Source organism: Apis mellifera, linkage group LG13 (genome assembly GCF_003254395.2).
Source record: "Apis mellifera strain DH4 linkage group LG13, Amel_HAv3.1, whole genome shotgun sequence".
Taxonomy (NCBI): domain Eukaryota; kingdom Metazoa; phylum Arthropoda; class Insecta; order Hymenoptera; family Apidae; genus Apis; species Apis mellifera.
In genome coordinates this window covers 5,405,349-5,423,448 of record NC_037650.1, presented here as the reverse complement: position 1 = coordinate 5,423,448, position 18,100 = coordinate 5,405,349, and the positions used below count along the sequence as shown (strand labels likewise).

At 47.2% G+C, this 18,100-nt stretch overlaps 1 protein-coding gene across 25 annotated transcripts in view; it reads left to right on the top strand.

Annotated features, from left to right (window-relative positions):
- Nucleotides 1-18,100, top strand: part of Foxp (FoxP protein) — a 234,575-nt gene that overhangs the window by 103,377 nt on the left and 113,098 nt on the right. For all 25 annotated transcript variants that reach the window (XR_003305922.1, XM_026444549.1, XM_026444532.1 and 22 more), the window contains one exon: nucleotides 16,310-16,417. Coding sequence is in view for 16 of the 25 variants with exons in the window: in XM_026444532.1 (XP_026300317.1) it covers nucleotides 16,310-16,417 (108 nt within the window). In the remaining 9 variants the exon portion in view is untranslated. The remainder of the gene's footprint in view (nucleotides 1-16,309; nucleotides 16,418-18,100) is intronic.

Sequence of the window (18,100 nt, the reverse complement as noted above, 5' to 3'; positions counted from 1 at the left end):
GGTAGCATTTTATGAATAATTCATCGATCGCGAAAGGTATTAGTGGAAGGCACGAGCCGGCCGGTAACATGTAAATGAAGCGATAAATTTTGCATGGACAGCCCGTGAACCTCCCCGTGTAACCTCAATTTGGCACAGTTTTGTTGCTTTTTTTCCCCCTTACCTTGCCTTTCGCCTGACGATTTAATCGTGTCTTGACACACTATCGACTCGTCTAAAAATTGTCCGCGTAAATCGTTGTAAAAATACGAAACACGTTTCCTTTCTTGGTCATGTAATATTCACCCGCGTACTTTCCCTACAAATACAAACAAAATCGGTTCACGGAATTGGTCGCGCTGCTTTATATCGCCGTTTTATTCTCGCAATTAGACGTCGGCCGTGCAATTTCATCCCGCGGGAATCGTGGGGCTTATCCGGGAGGAAGATCGGACCCCTTGGAAAATCCGACAAAACTGTTCCGGCGCCCTCGACGCGCGACCAACCAACCCCTTTCCTCCAAGTAACCGCCGCGTAAAAGGGGGGAAGGGGAGGGGGGGAGAGGAGGAGGGTAATGGCGGTGCGTTGCGGTTTTCAGCCTTTACGACCGAATTACGACTTTTCAACTATTTTTACGACAGTTGTTTCAATTATTTCACCAATTTGCAATTAAGAACGCCCCGCCGCCGCGGCGCTTGAAACGCCGTCCATTGAACGTTTGCGCGAAGGGTTGCGAAGGGTTGTTGGCGCCTCTTCGAGCTTTATGGGGCTGATAATTTCGTGATTAGCCAATTAAAGGAGGAAAAAAAAGAAAGAAAGGAAAAAAAATTAAATCGCGCAAGACGTGTTCTTCCTCTCCTCCTCTCTCCTCTTTTCCCTCCTCGCTCTTCTCCGTCTTCGTCGTTCCTTTCGAACGTCACGTGTTCCGTCCAAATATACAATTTCTACAATGTTCTCTTTGCAACTTCGATATCGCGTTTCAAAGGAATTTCCTTTGGAAGAGCGGGGTAAGAAAAGCGGGACTCGGATTACAGCGCCTTTTATCGACAACGATTCCAGTTGCCGATCGGCGGCCTAATTTCCACCTTCTCGTTCCGACGAAGATCTATCAATCGAGCGCGGCTGCGATACTTTTAAAACACCGAACTAGTCGAACCAAGAAGAAAGAGAAGAAGAAGGAGGAGGAGGTCAGTATTTGTTGAGCGGCGTGGCGGGCAGACTAGCGTGGTAGTGTGGGGTTGTTGGCATCGTGGTCGAGCCGAGGGGGGTGACGAGGGGAGCTCGAAGGAGCTAGTGGCGCAGAATAACGGTAAGTCTAGTGTTTATTTGATGGCCCGTAATCACGCTATTTTGTCATCAACGGTAGGCCTCCTTCCGCGATGTAGACCGTCCGTGAGGGCTGGTTCTGCACTTATATCCACCCTAACTCGCCCACCCCCGGCCGGGGGGCAGCCCACTCGAGAAGGAGGAACTAATTCCAAGGCTTTGCCGCAGTCAGGGTGCATCTTGCTTCCGGTATAACTCTCCGTTGGGAAAGGTGTACAGGCGCGTGTACAGGGATATATGCTCGCGCGATCGAATCGAGATTTCTCGATACTCCTCGCCCATTGCGTCCCTCTGGTATGTTTGTGGCACGCGTGAGAACGTGTACCATCACCACTAAGTATTTCTTTTCAACTTCTTTTATAGGATTTTCGTGGTGGTAATCCTCGACCAGCGTCGGAAATTAAGATTTTTTTTTTTAAATGTCGGTCAAGAGACACAGCGTCGGAAGAAGCATCGCGTTTTACATTTTTCGTTTTTCGTTGAGAAGAATATAAACGCGCAACGATCGGGTTAAATGGAGGATATGTAGCACGGCAGATTCGTTCGATGATTTAAGGTCGCGGTTTTCTATACGGTCGAGCAATCAAAGATCGCGAACAATGCTGCGCGCGAATGTTGCGCTATGAATTATTTATGAACATTATGTTGTTGCACGCGTCATGCTCTTCGAAGATTTATGGCCAAGAATTATTTTTCCGCTACGATCGTTTCCCAAAGAAGAATAGAACATAAAACGGCGCGATGATATTCAAATGGTTCCAGTTACAAGCGTGCAATTATCACTGTTCTATGGATAGGCGGGATGACTCGTTCACAACTGTTTCGAAAGATGTTCCGTTCTATATATTCCTCCCATATGAACGAGCCATCGGAATTTTTCTCTACGAGAGAAGATTCTCGGCTCGAGGTCTCTTCGGCTCGAGGATGGAAAGAGTTTGACCAGAAGAGTTTGTCGTGTCTACCGCAAAGAGCGCGTGTAATAACGGTGCAAGCCATGTGAATCATCGGCAAACGCCGCACCCACGTCTGCTGCACGCCTTCGCCGCGCGCGCGTGTGTGTGTGTTTTTGTTGTATTCTCTAACTAACGTGCCGTATCGTTGCCTCGCCGTTTATTGCATTTCTAATGCAGCTAATGCATTACGGTACACCGAGTTTCCGTTTCGAGTTAATCCGACAGGTGAAAGAAATCCTTGTACGTATTTGGAACTCTCGTTGAAAAAAAAAGAAAAAAAGAAAAAGAGACGTGAAACATCGATCCATCCTCCTCGACTCCTTCTTCATCATCTTTGCACTTTATTGCCAAGAGCGACCGACAAATCGAGACAAATCTGGGAAAAAACACAGAAATAACGACAGAGACAAATTTTCCATTTACAAAAATGGAAATATCGAATGTGTGTTGACAAGAGGATCATGAAACACGGATTCTTATGAATTTCCAGATGGAAATAACATATATCCAAAGGGGATAGACGAAGCGAAATTGGCGTTAAACGCGTGAAGTCGAACGGTCCGGGCATAATTTTCGCGATAACCCGTGGAAAATGGAACATCCAGGTGATTAATTCACGCGCTTCATCAAGCATGCCATCTTCGTATGGCGGAGCGTGTATTATATGCCGGGAGAAATTAATATTCCGACCGCGGCAACGTGTCTTAAAATGTAAATAAGCCTGCAAAACGTGCACGTAGGTGTCGGAATGCAAATTCTTGATTTGTCGCGCTTATCGTTCTCCTACGACAACGGCGATGAGGACGGGCCGGCAAAAACCGTAACGTAGCATTTCGGTATTTGGTCCTCAACATCTCGCCAAACGAGATCACTATGAACACGACGACGTTTCTTAATGGAGAACTTTGCGTATACAGCCTCGTTGAAGGCTTAATACGAGTAACTCTTTCTCTCTCTCTGTCATATTCTCTCAGATTCGCGATTATCTTATCCTAATCGATTCGATTTTGCACGAATTTAATTATTTCTTTCAAATCTCGATCGAGACACTCGTTAAGAATTCAAGAATTCATTCTTTTTCAATCTCATGGAAAATTTAAAATTGGTAATTTGGAGATTGGAAAAAAAAATCGAAAGAAACAAACGACTTTAATAATTGAAATTCAGAAAGTTTTCGTTCCGGATCTATCTTAATGCCTCTGTTCTTAACACTTAAGCGTCTACGCTTCCTCGACGTATTTGTCATTTCAATAATCGATTCCACTTGACGCAACGTAGGCCAGGTTGGGCTGGGAAACTAAATATAGAGGATCTAAATGCAAACTCAAATGAGCTCCAACGTTACACGTCATTCGTTCGACGAAGTCGCGATTCAAACCAGACCTTGGCGCTCCTCCTAAGAATTTATAATCATAATTCACCGAGGAATACCCCGACGAGGCTGAGGCGAGCATCTTACCCTCCCGATCATCGATTCGTGGCCGCAAGGAATACGCTCGGGCAACGGAACACGCTTGCGTCTCGCAAGCTGCACGCAAGTGCAAAGCATCAGCACGGGTCGTGTCGTGGCTCGGCGTCGGCTTGCTTGCGGTGGCCCACCGTTATAGGCGCGGATCATAATAATTGGCGAAACTTGCTTCAAAGCGGCGTCCATCCCCCTTTATTTGCCAAGGGTTGTAGCCTCGGTCGGCAGCGAAACTAAAGCGTGGTGGCTCGAAGAAGCAAGGGAGGATATATCGGCATAGAAGAAGAAGAAGAAGAAGAAGAGGGAAGAAAGCGAAAGAGAGAAGCGGAGATCGTGCGCGGATTTCGCGTGAGAAATCGTTTTCCACGCGTTAAACCCTCTTCTCTCTCGCAACGAAACTCACTCGAAGCTCTGCTGTGCGTTCGTGCTTCCACCCCCGTTGCAGCACGTCGGTTTCTCGTGGCTCTCGTTCGTTGTTGGCCACGCCGCGAAAAGAGAGACGTTCGCCTTTCGTTACTTGGCAAACTTGGCAAGAAGTTGGAGCTTGTCGGAACTTGTCCATAGGAGAGAAGGAAAGGAAAGCACGTCGGGCCACCCTTGTTCCCTCCACGCTTTCAACCTTCGACCTTCGTCGGTCGAAGCTCACCAAGCTACTTGCCCGTTAAGTTTTCTTGGTTGCCTGGTTGCTTGGTTGGCCGCGTGCTGATCCCTATCGCCTAAACGAGGTTTGGCAACGGTGCTTAGCCGAGGCCTGCCCCGAGAAAAGAGTTTCATTAAAAGCGGGTAATGAGGCAGTAGTCGGGACAGGGCCTCGCCTTCCTCCACTTGCGAGATCCGCGTTATATGGTTCCTCGATGAAGAAAGGGCCGCTATTATTTTTGAGCGAGAGTTCGATTAGCATGGACGACGACCCTTGGGATGGGGTTGAGGGGAAAATACCTCGTTCGATCCTAATTTCTTTTTCTTCTTTTCTTTTTTCTTCGTTCCACTTTCCGGTCGACGAGTTTTTAAATATATCCCACCCTTTCCTACCTTTCCTACAATCGTTCGTCGCTTCGCAATTTGTTCGAAATTATTCGAAATAATGGACAAACATGGAATTTGATAACTCGCGCCTCCTTCTTAACTCGCGAGTCACGGAACGTGGAAAGAGGCTGAATTCGGGCTGAACACCCGTTCCCCGACCCACGATTCTGGCGGAACGTTGAAACCGCAACGCAACTAAATTACCAGAGGCTGAGAAACGGGCGAGAGGTTGGCCTGGCCGGTGACCAAAATTTATATACAAAGTATCTTGGGTGACCGGTTGCCACCGGGCGAATAAGTAAAACAGCGTGGACCGAGATGCGCGGAAGGAGGAGTTGCGGAATCGAGGGGGCGAAGTTGCACTCGCGCGAAGGGGAAGTGGTGTGTTGCGGTCGTCGGCTCGTAAATTCCTCCATAGAGAATGCTTGGGATTTTTCTCTCCTCTGTCTCACTCGGTCACTCGTCCATCCCTCCCTCCCCGTTACATTAGTCTCCTCCACGGTTAAACGCATCCGAAGGATGCGATACTACTCCCGGCTTCTTCCCATTCACTCGCCGCCTCTCGATTGTATATCGGAGTGGAAATAAAGATCGGTTTCTTGGTAGTGGCGTTTCGCTCTTAAGTTATCGACACAACGTACGGAATATGCAAATGAAGGTGCACGGGTATAGGTGTGTGTGTGTGTGTGTGTGGCCGATGTGTCCGTGGCGTTTAGGCGAATTACACGGTAAATTTTGCACGATATCGAATGGCCGCGTTCCATCTTCTAGCGTAGGTATGTACACGTGCACGGTACAGGGTGCACAGACTATAAAGCATAACGTGGGGGTTGCATCGGGTCAGATTTAATACTAGAAATGGGAGGGTGTGGCGGACGAGCTCGAGGGCCACGAGCGGGGCTCAAGCGTATCGTGTGCATAGTTATTTCAACCGGTACACTCTTTCGCAAAACGTTTTGTCGCGTCGAGTCGTAATATAATTCAACTTCGCGAAGAAAGAGGTCGAGACACGATGGGTAATCATCGGTATCGATAAACCCGTATGAATTATCCAGTCGATCGTGCGAAATAAAAAAGAGGAAAGAAAAGTATCGTTAACGAGATCGATCGTCGTCGAGCTCTCCAACTTTTCTCATTTAATCAACCCCCCCCGATCGTCTTCGCTCGCGTGACGTTTTCTCGAGTCGAGCCGATATCTCGAGCGCAATATTTTTGGAGGCAAGTGTACGTACTTACGTATACCGCTACACGGCCTATCGGTATATATACGTAACCGCTTAGTATACCCCGAGTTGCATGCGGCCGGCCAATGCCATCCGTTAAATGCAATAAACACGGAATCTTGCAATTCACTGTTGGCCGCTAACGTGTCTCGCCGGTTCCTTCGTACGCGCAGTGAACTCCTCCGCGGCAACAGAAGCTTCTTTCTTGCACGGTGTCGCGAGTAAACACCGGTCGAAAATTAATTAACGCGGCTTTGGTGATGGCGGGGGCGGGGGACGGACGGTCCGTTGCCTCGTCGATTTAATTAGAGGATTCTCGAGGAACGAACGGGCTCCAAGCCCAAAATCCGATCCGGCCGAGAAGTCCGTCCGTATGTAAATACCCGGATAAGGATTCGTTCGAGTGCTATCATCGTTCGGGGGATACCTTCTCGGGGGATGAAATTTTAACCGATTAATTCTATGTATCGAGCTTTTTCTTATTTGTACAGGCTATCCAAATATTTACACCCGAGAACGTTTTGTACAATAATTTTTGCCAAGAATCCTCTCGTTCTCGGTCTCGAATCTCGACTTTAAATTCAAAGAAGATGATCATCCAATTCAATTTGACCATTGCGGTAGCATTGTCGAGAAGCAAGAAAATCCGCAAGGTTTCGTCGAGTAACGAGGGTTGATACGTTGGAAAGGGTTAATGAATTCCGTAGCGGGGCAGGGTGTATGAATCGTGGTCGGTCGCGGTAAACGAGTAATCAACGAGCTCGCGATGCAAGGCTCGAGCTTAAACGTCGGCCGGTCGACATCGGCCGGGAGAAGAAGAGAAGACGCGGAGAAATGGGGGCGGAGGAAAGAGGATAAACGTTGGGTGGGTAGGCCGCGCCGTTTGGCGGCGGCGGTGTGGATGTGTGTCGTTAGTATTTAGTGTTTAGTTAACATCGGGGATGGAGAAGCCGCCAGTGTTTGTAATTGGTACAGTTTAGGAGCGACGAAAGCGATTGTGTACCTCACAGATTTTACCCCGGGCCGGGAGAAGGAACGAGGGGGTTCGGCAGAGCTTTTGTCTGCCGCGTGCGGGTGCTGCGCCTCGCTCGGCCGAGACAGTTTCAAATCGGCGGGGAGGGAACGGCATGCCAGATGGCGCGGCTACGTATCGCGGTCGTTACTACAATTAGATATTCGCCTCGGTCTGATCTCCAAATAATAACACCGTTTCGTGCGCCGACCAACGCCTCGGCTAAAAGGATCCGAAAGCCTTCTTCCCGCTATTTGCTTCCGCGAAACGCGCCATTAAATTACGTTTAACTAGCGCGTCAACTTTTTTTTCAACTTTCGCCTCGGTTTATTGCGCGCACTTATCGAGAGATATTAAGGATTCTTGAATGGAGATATGGATACGATGTTTTCATTTTCTTTGTTCACTTTCTTTTTTTTTGTTTTATTAAAAGAAAAGTTTTGTTTATTACGGGATTACGTCCCGGTTCTACGACGCGCGCAGACAGAGTTGCGAGGTTAAGATAGGATATAGATAAGAGGATGTTATAAGAAAAAGGCTATTCGGAAGAATGCAAACAAAGAAATATCACGCGTTTCATATTTTTCTGCGAGAGAAAGTTTTTCTCGAGATACTTTCGAGGTGCTCTCGCGATGGAAAGAGTTTTCTTTTTTTTTTTTCCGTGCATGACTTAGTATTCCGGAACGCGTATAGCCACTTATTTGGAGATCAGGAGCCCCCCTCGAGCGAGACGACTTTAGACCGAGCGAGTCTCTCGCCGACAACAGGCCGTATATTTCATTTTTAAACAACAAAAAAATGCTAATGCAACGTCGCGCCCGTTATCGACTCGGCCCTGTATATGAAATAATAAATAATCGCGTAAGCCCCGTCGCCATTATTTTTACGTCGACTTTGCTAAGGAGATACACAGTTTCCCCGGGTTATACTCTCTCTCTCTTCGTCGCCCCGTTTCGTTATATACGTTGCCTACGTGACCTCGACCGTGCTATGTCGCGAGAATTTTCCCATTGGATAGATCATCGTGATTTGTGCAACGATCGCGTTTAATCTTATCGCGAATCGAAACGTCTTTTCCGTCTTCGATCATTTTTTTTTTTTCTTTTTTTCCCATAACCTCGTCTATATATATATTGGATTCGATAATTGCACACTTGTAAACACTCCTTTCGTGTTTCACAATCTCTGACAAACACGCGCATAACGTTGTATTACGAATTTTTCGAATTACGAATCGCAGGGTGCGGCGCAAAAGTTATGCGAATATTTGCAACGTTGAATCTTCTGGATTATCCTCGGTTATTCCCTGGAATCCCAACAACGAATGCGGAATCGCAAATAGTAAACAAGTAAACGCGTATCTTTTTAACGATCGCAAATCTTCAAGCGAAACTCACTTAACGTCCCGAGCATTTTAATTTCGTCGAATTAATTCAACCGGTAGTTGCGCGGATTACTACTGCGAGTATTCCAAGATTTTTATCAAGAATGAAGAAAGTTTTTTTTTTTCCCTTCCTCCCTCCTCCGTGTTTGAAGAGGCCTGATGACCCATGTGAATATTATTCGTGCGAGAAAAGGTCGCGGCCGAATCAACGCGGCAATCACGGCCCGCCTCGACGCCCAAGCCTGTAAACCAGACCGAAAATTCAATTGGATACCGTCGAATTCTTCTTGAATATCAAGTCCAAGGGTTGTCGACTTCCAACGAGACGGGAGGATCAAGCAACACCAGACGCATAAGATATCTCTGACAAATTCTTTTTCTTCTTCAACCATCTCCACGCGTTGCGAACGATCGAGAAATTGTTCCTTCCTCGCGAATATTTTTTTATCTTTCCAGTTATCATTCGTTCTTCGTTTCCCAAACGAAATACAATGCGTGAGCCGATGTGTGCGCATCGCGAAGTTTAGCGCGAGATCGGGAAGCGGTCGTGCGAGAAAATCAGGCAAATCACGCGGGGGGACCCTTTTCACGCGGGGAAGGGAAAGCAACCCGATCAAACGGAAATTCCCTTAAACGAAGAGGGCTATGAACGCTCGTGGTTGATCGATATCGTACACCCATCTTTCGCAACCCAATATCTCGTAACGTCATCAATATTATTTTTTTGAAAACTTTCCTCGTCGAATCTTGTTCTCGAGAACAATCTCTCTAGAAATTTTCATAGAAAGAGAGAGGAGGGAGGGGTCCCGACACGTGGTGTCGCGCAAAAATTCAAAAATAATAAGTTGCGGTCTCGTCGGGGCGAGGAGAGGAGCGAGAGAGGACGGTATCTAGAAGAGGGCGTGGGGGTGAATGGGCTCGGGGGAGGCTGGTCGCGGGGGTGGCGAAACGCTTGCCGAATAAAAATGGGGTGTTTATAAGCGAGTATCCAATGTATCATGCTATATTTACATATAGCCCCGCGTTTACAGTCCCCGGTTGTATATATCCAAGACGGTCTGCCATCTTTTTCCGTCCCGTATATATATCCAAAGATGGAGGGCCAAGATGCGTACGCTCGCTCTGCAATAAAAATTAAATACGACCGCCTCCTCTCCCCGCCCTCCTTTCTCACCCCGAGCGAACGCCGATTCTAAATCGGGAATAGAATCGGTCGGTAGATGCTTTATAAATTCGACCGAATATATTTTTCCCCGCCTGGATTATTAACGGAACAACGGTCCCCCCCCCCCCCCCTCCTTCCTCTCCTTTCTATTTTAATATTTTAATATTTTTCACCGGCGGCACCGGGACCACCGGTGCAAAGGTGAACGTAACGAACCGGCGCACCCGTGTAAATCCATCCCGTGGCGCGGCACCGTGTTAAATAGTGCTATTTAATTCTAGTCGTGGAAACGTTTAAGCGCTTGTGTCAAGGATTAAATCAAGATTAGCTGCGAGATTACCGGACTACCTAGACCGTAGAAGGGGTTATTCACTAAACTCTACTCTGTCGTCCGCCCCTTTTGCAATTCAGCATTTAGGTCAGCCTAAATAACGTATCATCGTACGGCGAATTATACAAATTTGCATACCCGGTGCGAACCAGGTGGAAAAAAGTCGTCCGGTAATTACGTTGTAATTCTACTCTCTCTCTCTCTCTCTTTCTCTCTTTTTCTGTCTGTCTGTCTGTCTGTCTGTTTCTTTCTTTTTTTCTCTCTCTGTCTCTCGGTGAGAAGAACGTATAATGACGATAATACGTACGTACAGTACGTGGCTGTCTCTCGTTTAGCGACGTCTGTTAAATTTTTGAATAGGAGAAACGGTGGCTCTCTCCCCGGGGCTTCTCTCTATTAGAGATCAGTTTTCGTCATCGGACCCCGGTTGGTTACGAAACCGACCAAGTCGGTAGTGTTCATACCGTGCGGCCTTGGGAGATGCTGTTGCCCTCCCGGGAACTGGTCAGGTTCACAGTTTCTTAGAATCAGCTGACAGATGAGAGTCCGCCTCGCGCGTTCACGTTGTTTTCCCATTAAGAAATGACGCGCTCCGTCTCCGTTTTTCTCTTTCAACTGGTCTGCCGTCTCCTTTGAATTTGTAGAAATTATAAGAACGCTCGCTCCTCCCCTCTTTTTTCCTTTTTTTCTTTTTCTTTTTTTTCTCTGTCTTTCTCTCTCTCTCGAAGCGTTACCTGGTTCGTTTCTTTTCTGGACATCGATCACGTTCCGCGAGCCCGACTTTCGAAATCGCGAAGAGAGGAAACGCGTGTTAATTTTGTTTACGCGATGATGTTATTTATATACACGGCAAACGATGTTTGATCAAGTGTTTCGTGACGACATTCGAGTCGAAATTGGGTAAAAGTTTTTTTGTCGGCACGTGAACGATCGGCACGAATAATTTTAGCCTGATTAATGACGAGAAGTATGGAGGGACGTTCGTTCGTGTGGTTTCTCGTCTCCATCCAGGTGAAATTAATCGTTCTTACTTAATCGGTATTCCTCCAACTTCAATCTTCGAGCCAAATGTAATAGAAATTCTTTTCAAGCTTGTATCTTCGATCTTTCCACGAATTTCTTCGAATCGTTGACAGAGAAAATTAATCATCTCGTGTTTAATAATCGGCTGAAACGATTCCAAAATCCACGATTGAAATGAAAACGCAGATCGCCGTAAACAATCTCGCACACAATGGAATCGTTATAAAAATTATAACAATATCGAGGAACTCAGAGACGTTTCCTTCCGCGAGAAGAGCCAGGAGAATTCGTATTAATTCGTATTCCAATCAAATTTTTTTTTCTCTCCCGTGCGGGAGAAGAATCTTTCTCGATTCTTGCTGCCAAATTCGATTACGCTTTGCACCGCGTGTCGGTGCAAAGCGGCGAGAAAACTCGGATAAGCTCGCGGCTATGTACGTAGCTTAAATCGCGATACTCGAGTCGCGAGGAGAAAGCAACGAAAATGCATTCACGCGCGTAGTAGGAATTCAAGAGCGAAGGTGAAGCGTTCTTCCTTTCTTTTGTTCTTCCTTGTTTTCGCGTGGTTTTAAACGTGGTGGGAAAAAAGGGGGCAAAGGGGAGGCAAAAGGGATGGAAAAAGGCGACGCGGGTCCGGGGAGAAAGGAACGCGATTGTACACCGCGGTGTGTACAAGGGGTCTGTTTATTAAAGGGCATTAATCTGCGAATCTGTACCGGGTGTCCGGTTAAACTCGCCTCGTTGAAACGATATTACTTAGCGCGTTTTCGTGATACCATTTTAATTGTGTTTTGTAATTAGCCCGACCCGTAGACGAGCCAGCCCACCCGTTCTTCTCTCCACTCTTCCAGCGCCAGGTTTTTCCAACCTCTTGTTTTTCCTCCTCGCCGTCACCCTTTTTCGCTCTCTTTCTGTCTTTTCCTTTCCTCTCTCTTTTCCCTCTCTTTCTCGCGCCCACTCTCCTCCTCCTCGTGTTTTTGGGATCTTGAGAACAGCGGAGAACTCGCGCCTCTGCACGATTTTACCGCTTTTCTTTCGCATTTCAAATGTCCCTTTCAACTTTCTTTTTTTTTTTTTTCTTTTGCAAACAGTTGCGAAAACATTTCTCGCGCTTTCTCATTTACCATTTCCTCCAGCACGATCGACCACGTTCTCTCGACGCTGGATTTTCGATCGGCTCGTCAATTTCGATCATTTATTTCGGCGACCATCGATCATCGCGAAACGATCGTATTGTATTGGTTTATTCGCGTTGGAATCCGCGTACAGCTGGAGGTATCTAGAAACGGGAGGGGCAAAGCGTAGCGGAAAAAGCGCGGACGGAGAGGAGAGAGAGACGATGGTTGACTTCACGTGTATTTTCTTTCTTCCTTTTTACTCTTTCTTGTTCTCCCGCCTAGCCGGTAAACCGTTTCTCTCGCGCGCGCGCACACTTCTCATCTGCAAGGACACGGCACCCACACACACGGTGCCACGCTCTCTCGCACGGCAAAACTTAACAAAACAATTTGCTCCAAAGCAAACAACGGCATCCGGTTTACTTGTGAATAAACAACATATTTATTTTTAGAGGCCCCACGGCTGTAACTCGTTTGCTCGGCCGCTTGCTCGAGCCTCGCGTCTATTTGCTGGCATTACAAGACTTAACGGCCGAGGATAAAAATTGACGGGGCCACAAATACCGTTGCTGTGTGTTTGGAAATTTCTTAACTCCTTCCCCCTCCCCTCCCTTCCTCTTCGATCTCGTCCTTCGATTTACACTTCGAGTGCCGCGAGAGAAATCTTTTAAAAAAAAAGAAAAAAAGGAAAAAAGAAAAAAGAAACCCGACGTACGTACACGTATTTTCTTCTAGATTACAGTCGCTAATATAGACGACGCTTCGTGGAAATGATTGCATTATCTCTGAACGTTCGCGTTCTAAAACGTGAAGTCAACGCTAATTGCGACAGTGACTACCACCACTACTACTACTACTACATCGTATTGTACGAATTGTTTTCGAGAAACTACCAACGAATCGGAAAATTGTACAAACGATAAATTATTCCGATCATTTATCATTCATCGCGTCCTTTCTTTCTTTCTCAAAAGACACTCTTACGTCTTGAATTTCTCGTCCCGTTACGTTAATAATAATCTCACGTTGGCGATAATATTTCACGATCCGACGCGAGAAAGAACGCGATATTGGCGGCTTTTAATCACTTTTAATCCGTGACGAATTTGCGGATCGTAGAGAAGAATCGGGAAGGAAAAACATATCGTCGGCATTCGTGCCCGTTCCGGGTTAAAGGAGTTCTAACCGCGACCTAATTCCAAGATAAGATAAGTCGTTAAGTGCATGGCGTGGCAGCCCCTCGCGATACTACCCGGTGTTTTATTGCTACGCCCCACCCCCTACGCTCGGCTCTCCTTCGGGGCTCGGTGAGATTTATTGTAAAATTCGATAGATATTGCCAATTACAACCCCCGCGGCGCTCCACAACCCCCTCCTCCTCCTCCTCCTCCTCCTCCTCCTCCTCCCCCTCGCCCTGCCCCATCGACAAGGACACCAGCCACCTTTCCCGCCCGCCTCGAGAATTTTAAATGCGTTTTATGTACAGAGACGAGGAGGTGCGTTGCATAAATCCGCCCCCCTGAAAATATGATTACAATCACTGCCACCCGTCCCCATTCCTCTTCCCTCTCCTCCGCTACCTATCCCCTCCCCCTTCATCCCTCTTCGAAGACGCGACCGACCGATAAAAACGTTCCATTTCGCCGGATAGCGTCTTTCGAGCTATCCTGCCCCCTCCCTCAAGAATAATTTTCGTCGATCATCGTTTTTTATCGTCCGCCTTGTATACTAATTTTATAACCTTCTCCTTTCGCGGCCAATTCTCTCAACGCACACGTTTTCTACGTTTCCCTTCCCGCGAATTTTATTTTTTTCCTCTCGTCGCGTCGCGTTTCCTTATCGCGTTACTCGTTTATTTTTATTTCGCCCCGCAAATTTAATATATCCACCGCGCGAAATTACGCCCGTCGAATCTGACGAACTCTAATCTCCGTTCGATCCCGCGATATTAAGCCGGCTTATCGTTCATCGTATCCGGGGCGCCAACCGCACGCTATCAACTCTCGTCGCCGGGAAATCGGGAAAGTTATGCGCCACTCTCACGCTCGTCGCTCGTTAATCCATCCGTTAACCCATCTGTCCACGTGTGGCAACGGCGTGCACAGACCCCCGACCTCTGAAAAGGGGAGGGCTAATTGCGTCGAAACGCGGGCAGCGTATGTGGGACGCGAGACGATGGCCGGCTGGCAAAAGGTGGTTCGCGGATAACGATAGGATAACCTCGAGAAGGTGGTGGAACGCGGAACGTTAGGAGGCGAGGTGCGTGGCACACGACGTGCGTGGCCGCGTTGCGTGTTTTGTTTGCGCGTTTCTTTTGTCGCGTGTATGTCCAGCTGCGCGTCGAGAACGCGGCTGCCTCATGCAAATGAAGCGCACAATGTGCCTCAATAGCCATCGGGTATTTATATATGCTATCCGGTTCATTATTTTCCACCGCCACTGTTTATTTCTGCCTTGTACTTCGCCGCGAACGGAACACGTCGCTCTTCCCCCTCCCCCCTCCTCGGATAAACCGTTGGTCGACGGTTTCGCGAAACGATCGAGCGATTATTCGATCCGTGAGAAAACGGCATCGAATGTCGTCGTCGTCGTCCATTCCGTTCGACGCGCGTTCGTGAAAAGAGGAAGGACGATCGATTCCTATCCTGTACGGATGGATGTCTAAATTATGCAGGAATTTCTTGATTGATGGTTAATTGCGCGTCGCGGTTTCTCTTTCTTCTCTCGCGTGACGGAAATATTAAAATCGTCTCTTACGTATCTCTATTTACGGTTGTTGCCTGGCTCCCTTCTAATTTCGTATTACGAACTCCTCTAATTATAAATCGAATTTTGGTCACGAGCCTTTTTCCATTTTCTCGCACGTCTCGCACCCACGCGGGAACACGTCTCGAAAAGAGATTGCGCAACGCCGAGAGCCGTGAGAATAGAGATTCGGCTAATTATACCTTCGGCAAAGTGTAATTCGATTAAAATCTGCACAGCTGCGTTATATTGCGTGTTCACGGCCAAATTCCGCGCCACGATATATCGTGCGATGTGATATATCCGCGGCTTTGGACAGGTGGATTTTTCTTCCCTTCTCGTTTTTCTTTTTCAATCTCTTTCTTTCTTTCTTCTCTTTTCTTTCCTCGAAAGGAACGAGGTAAACAAGATTCAGAAATTAAAAATTTCTATCTCTTTTAACCACGGAATTATTCGGAAAATATACACCGTCATTCTCATCTATTATTAACGTTCGATTATCCGATTATTCTCGGAGAAATTTTGGTATAAATGTATCACGTGTGCAAATATAGGTAATTGGTGGATGATGGGTGGAAATATTCACGAGGTTTCACGAATTCGAAATAATAAGGGTGAGAGAGAGAGGCAGGAAAAATTAGAATTCTCGATAAGCTTTAGAAAGTGTCGCTTCACCTTTCGTATATCGCGGACGAAAACAACTTAAATAGACGTAAATCGGATAATCGGTTAATCCTACATCCAGAGGCGGGCTAAAAATTTGTTGGAAATCGAGAAACGAGTGGAAAAATTAAAGAGGACGAAGCGGGAATATTAATATAATGGCGACGCGGGCAGAGATCTCGACGCGGGCGAAGTAAAGAATGATATAATAGCCGGCCCCGTAAGGGATGCGTCTGCGAGCGAGAGGGCGAGCCGGCCGAAGACGAAGTGTTCTCATTATACCGGCTGATTTATGCGCGTGCCACCTCTGTTGAAGTCGCGGGATTCTAGGTTAGAAATAAAGTTAAAAGAAAAATAAGGCTTACGGGGGTGCAAAGTCGGGGTAGGGGCGCGGTGGTGGGCGCGGAATATATTACAAAAATAAGCTCGGCGCTGCGTGAAGGAGCATCGAGAGGAGGAAAAAACTTTGAAACTGCGAACTCCTCGGGAGATCGATGTCTCTTTTCTTCGCGGCGTGTTTCGCTCGCTTGCTTTCCTCTCGCGAGGAAAATACCACCGAGGAGGAATAAATATTTTCTCGCGAAACTGTTGGAGAGCAAAGTTCTTTTCTCTCTCTCTTTCTCTCTTTTTTTCTTCGTGTTAACGAGCAGTTGTACCTTGCTACGACAAGAAAGAAGTCAAATCGCGTGATTTTATTCCGTCCAATTTCCTCTCTTCGAACTTTTCCTCCTCGCGTTCCTTTTATTTTTTTCCTTTTTTCGCTTTATCAGAGGTGAGGATACGAGAGTGCACGACGGAGTATAAGAGTTTGTATTGTTTGCAATGATCGTTGATTGCTCGCAAGGATACATTTAAGAAAGTCCGATTTGTACTGACCAAAAGGATTTTTGTTTCAGGGACACATCGGTGAGAACCCGTTCGACAACGGTTCGTGGGGAAAGGAGCAATTCCAGCCATCGACGGTTCCTTGGCAGCTGAATCCGCGCGGCCACGCTCGTCCTAGTGTGAGTAATCTATGACGTACACTCGACGTATATATATATACATATTTCGTTTCTTCTTCTCTGTCCGAATGCCAAAAAATAAATGAAGAGCGGAGAGGAGAGGAAGAGAGGGGAAAAAAGAGACACGTGGAGAAAAAGGAGGGGAAAAAAAAGAAAGGAAGAGAAGAGGGAGGTAGGGTAGATAGGGTAATTGTAAAAGGAGAGCGCGCGCGAAGCAAAGCCACTTTGGAGGAGAATATAACGCGCAGTCAGAATCCTGTCCGACACAAGGGCTCGGTGTCTGAAATTTGTAATTCCGGCTTGGATAAGAATACTATCCCCTCGTCGGGAGGGTGAGTAACGACCGCGGAAAAAGAAATCCGGCCACTCATTGTGTCCGCAGGTAGCAAAAATGCTAGAGGGGCATCGTTGCCTGCTCTCCTCCCACCGTTTTCTTCTCTCTTCCACTCGGAACACGACACGGCCACTATGTCGTCGTCGTCGTCGTCGTCGTCGTCGTCGTCGTCGTTGTCCTCGTTGTCCTCGTTGTCCTCGTCCTCGTCCTCGTCGTTGCCAACCCCCCTCTTTTTCCTTCTCGCCCCGTTGAAAACCACCCTCTTACTCTGTCGCGCGCTCACTCTCCAATACCAACTCGTCCTGTCACCCGGTATTTATAATACGCTTTGTTTTCCCTCGGCTATTTGTCTTGGGCTTCTCGGTTCCTTCGCTAACGTTATTATCTCGCGTTTTATTTTTATTTAATTCCAGCCTGCTCCCGCGTCCTGTACTACCCAACTCCCTCCACCATTCCCTTTCCTCCTCTTACTCTCTTTCCTCCTCTTATTCTCTCTCTCTGTCGACCGACCGACCGACCACTCCGCCAACGCTCGGCGCCGTCGTTACTTATCCGTCCACGACTCTTAACGAGCGAAACGTGTCCTACGATTTAGGGAAAACTTTACCGAATCAATTTCTCCTCTTTCTCTTTCTCTCTCTTTCTCTTTCCCTCCCGATCTTGCCTTTTCGAATCGGTCGCGATTGATGGGAATTGTAAAATGGAGAAGTTGGATTGGATTGGGCAACAGTCAGCTCGAAACATTAGAAAACGCGGTTTAAAAGGGGCAAGTAGCACTTTCGATTTTATATTGGCCCCGGATCAATCTCGTTCGTAATCCGCTCGTTCGTAAACAAACGATTGCGCGTTACGCAATCGATGCGGATCGCCAATTTGCATTGCAATATTCCGGAGGGGGGGACAGGTTTTTTGACGGTTTATTTAACTCCCGCGCGTAGCCGGGCGGGAACGGGAACTTGATATATCGTTATTTAAAAGAATGCACAATTTTCATGGAATGGCACGGGGCCCCGGTGACGTAAACGTTGTATTGTAACGCAAGTAATGCGCGTGCTGGTAAAGTTAAATAAACGGGTAGTGACGTGCAATCTAAATCGTACGCGATACGAAGCAACGAGGGACGAATGTAACACGCAATTGCCAACGTGGTTAACGTAACCGGCCTCGTCGTATTTTACCAACGATTTACATCGCGGCGATCTCGGGCGCAATATCCGCGTTCAGAGGATCGCCGGATTTAATTTTATCGAATAGTAACCGTACCGCCTTATTGCGATACAACGTCTTCATTCACCGATGCTTATGCACACGACACAACCTGCGCGACTTTTACACGTACATACGAACGA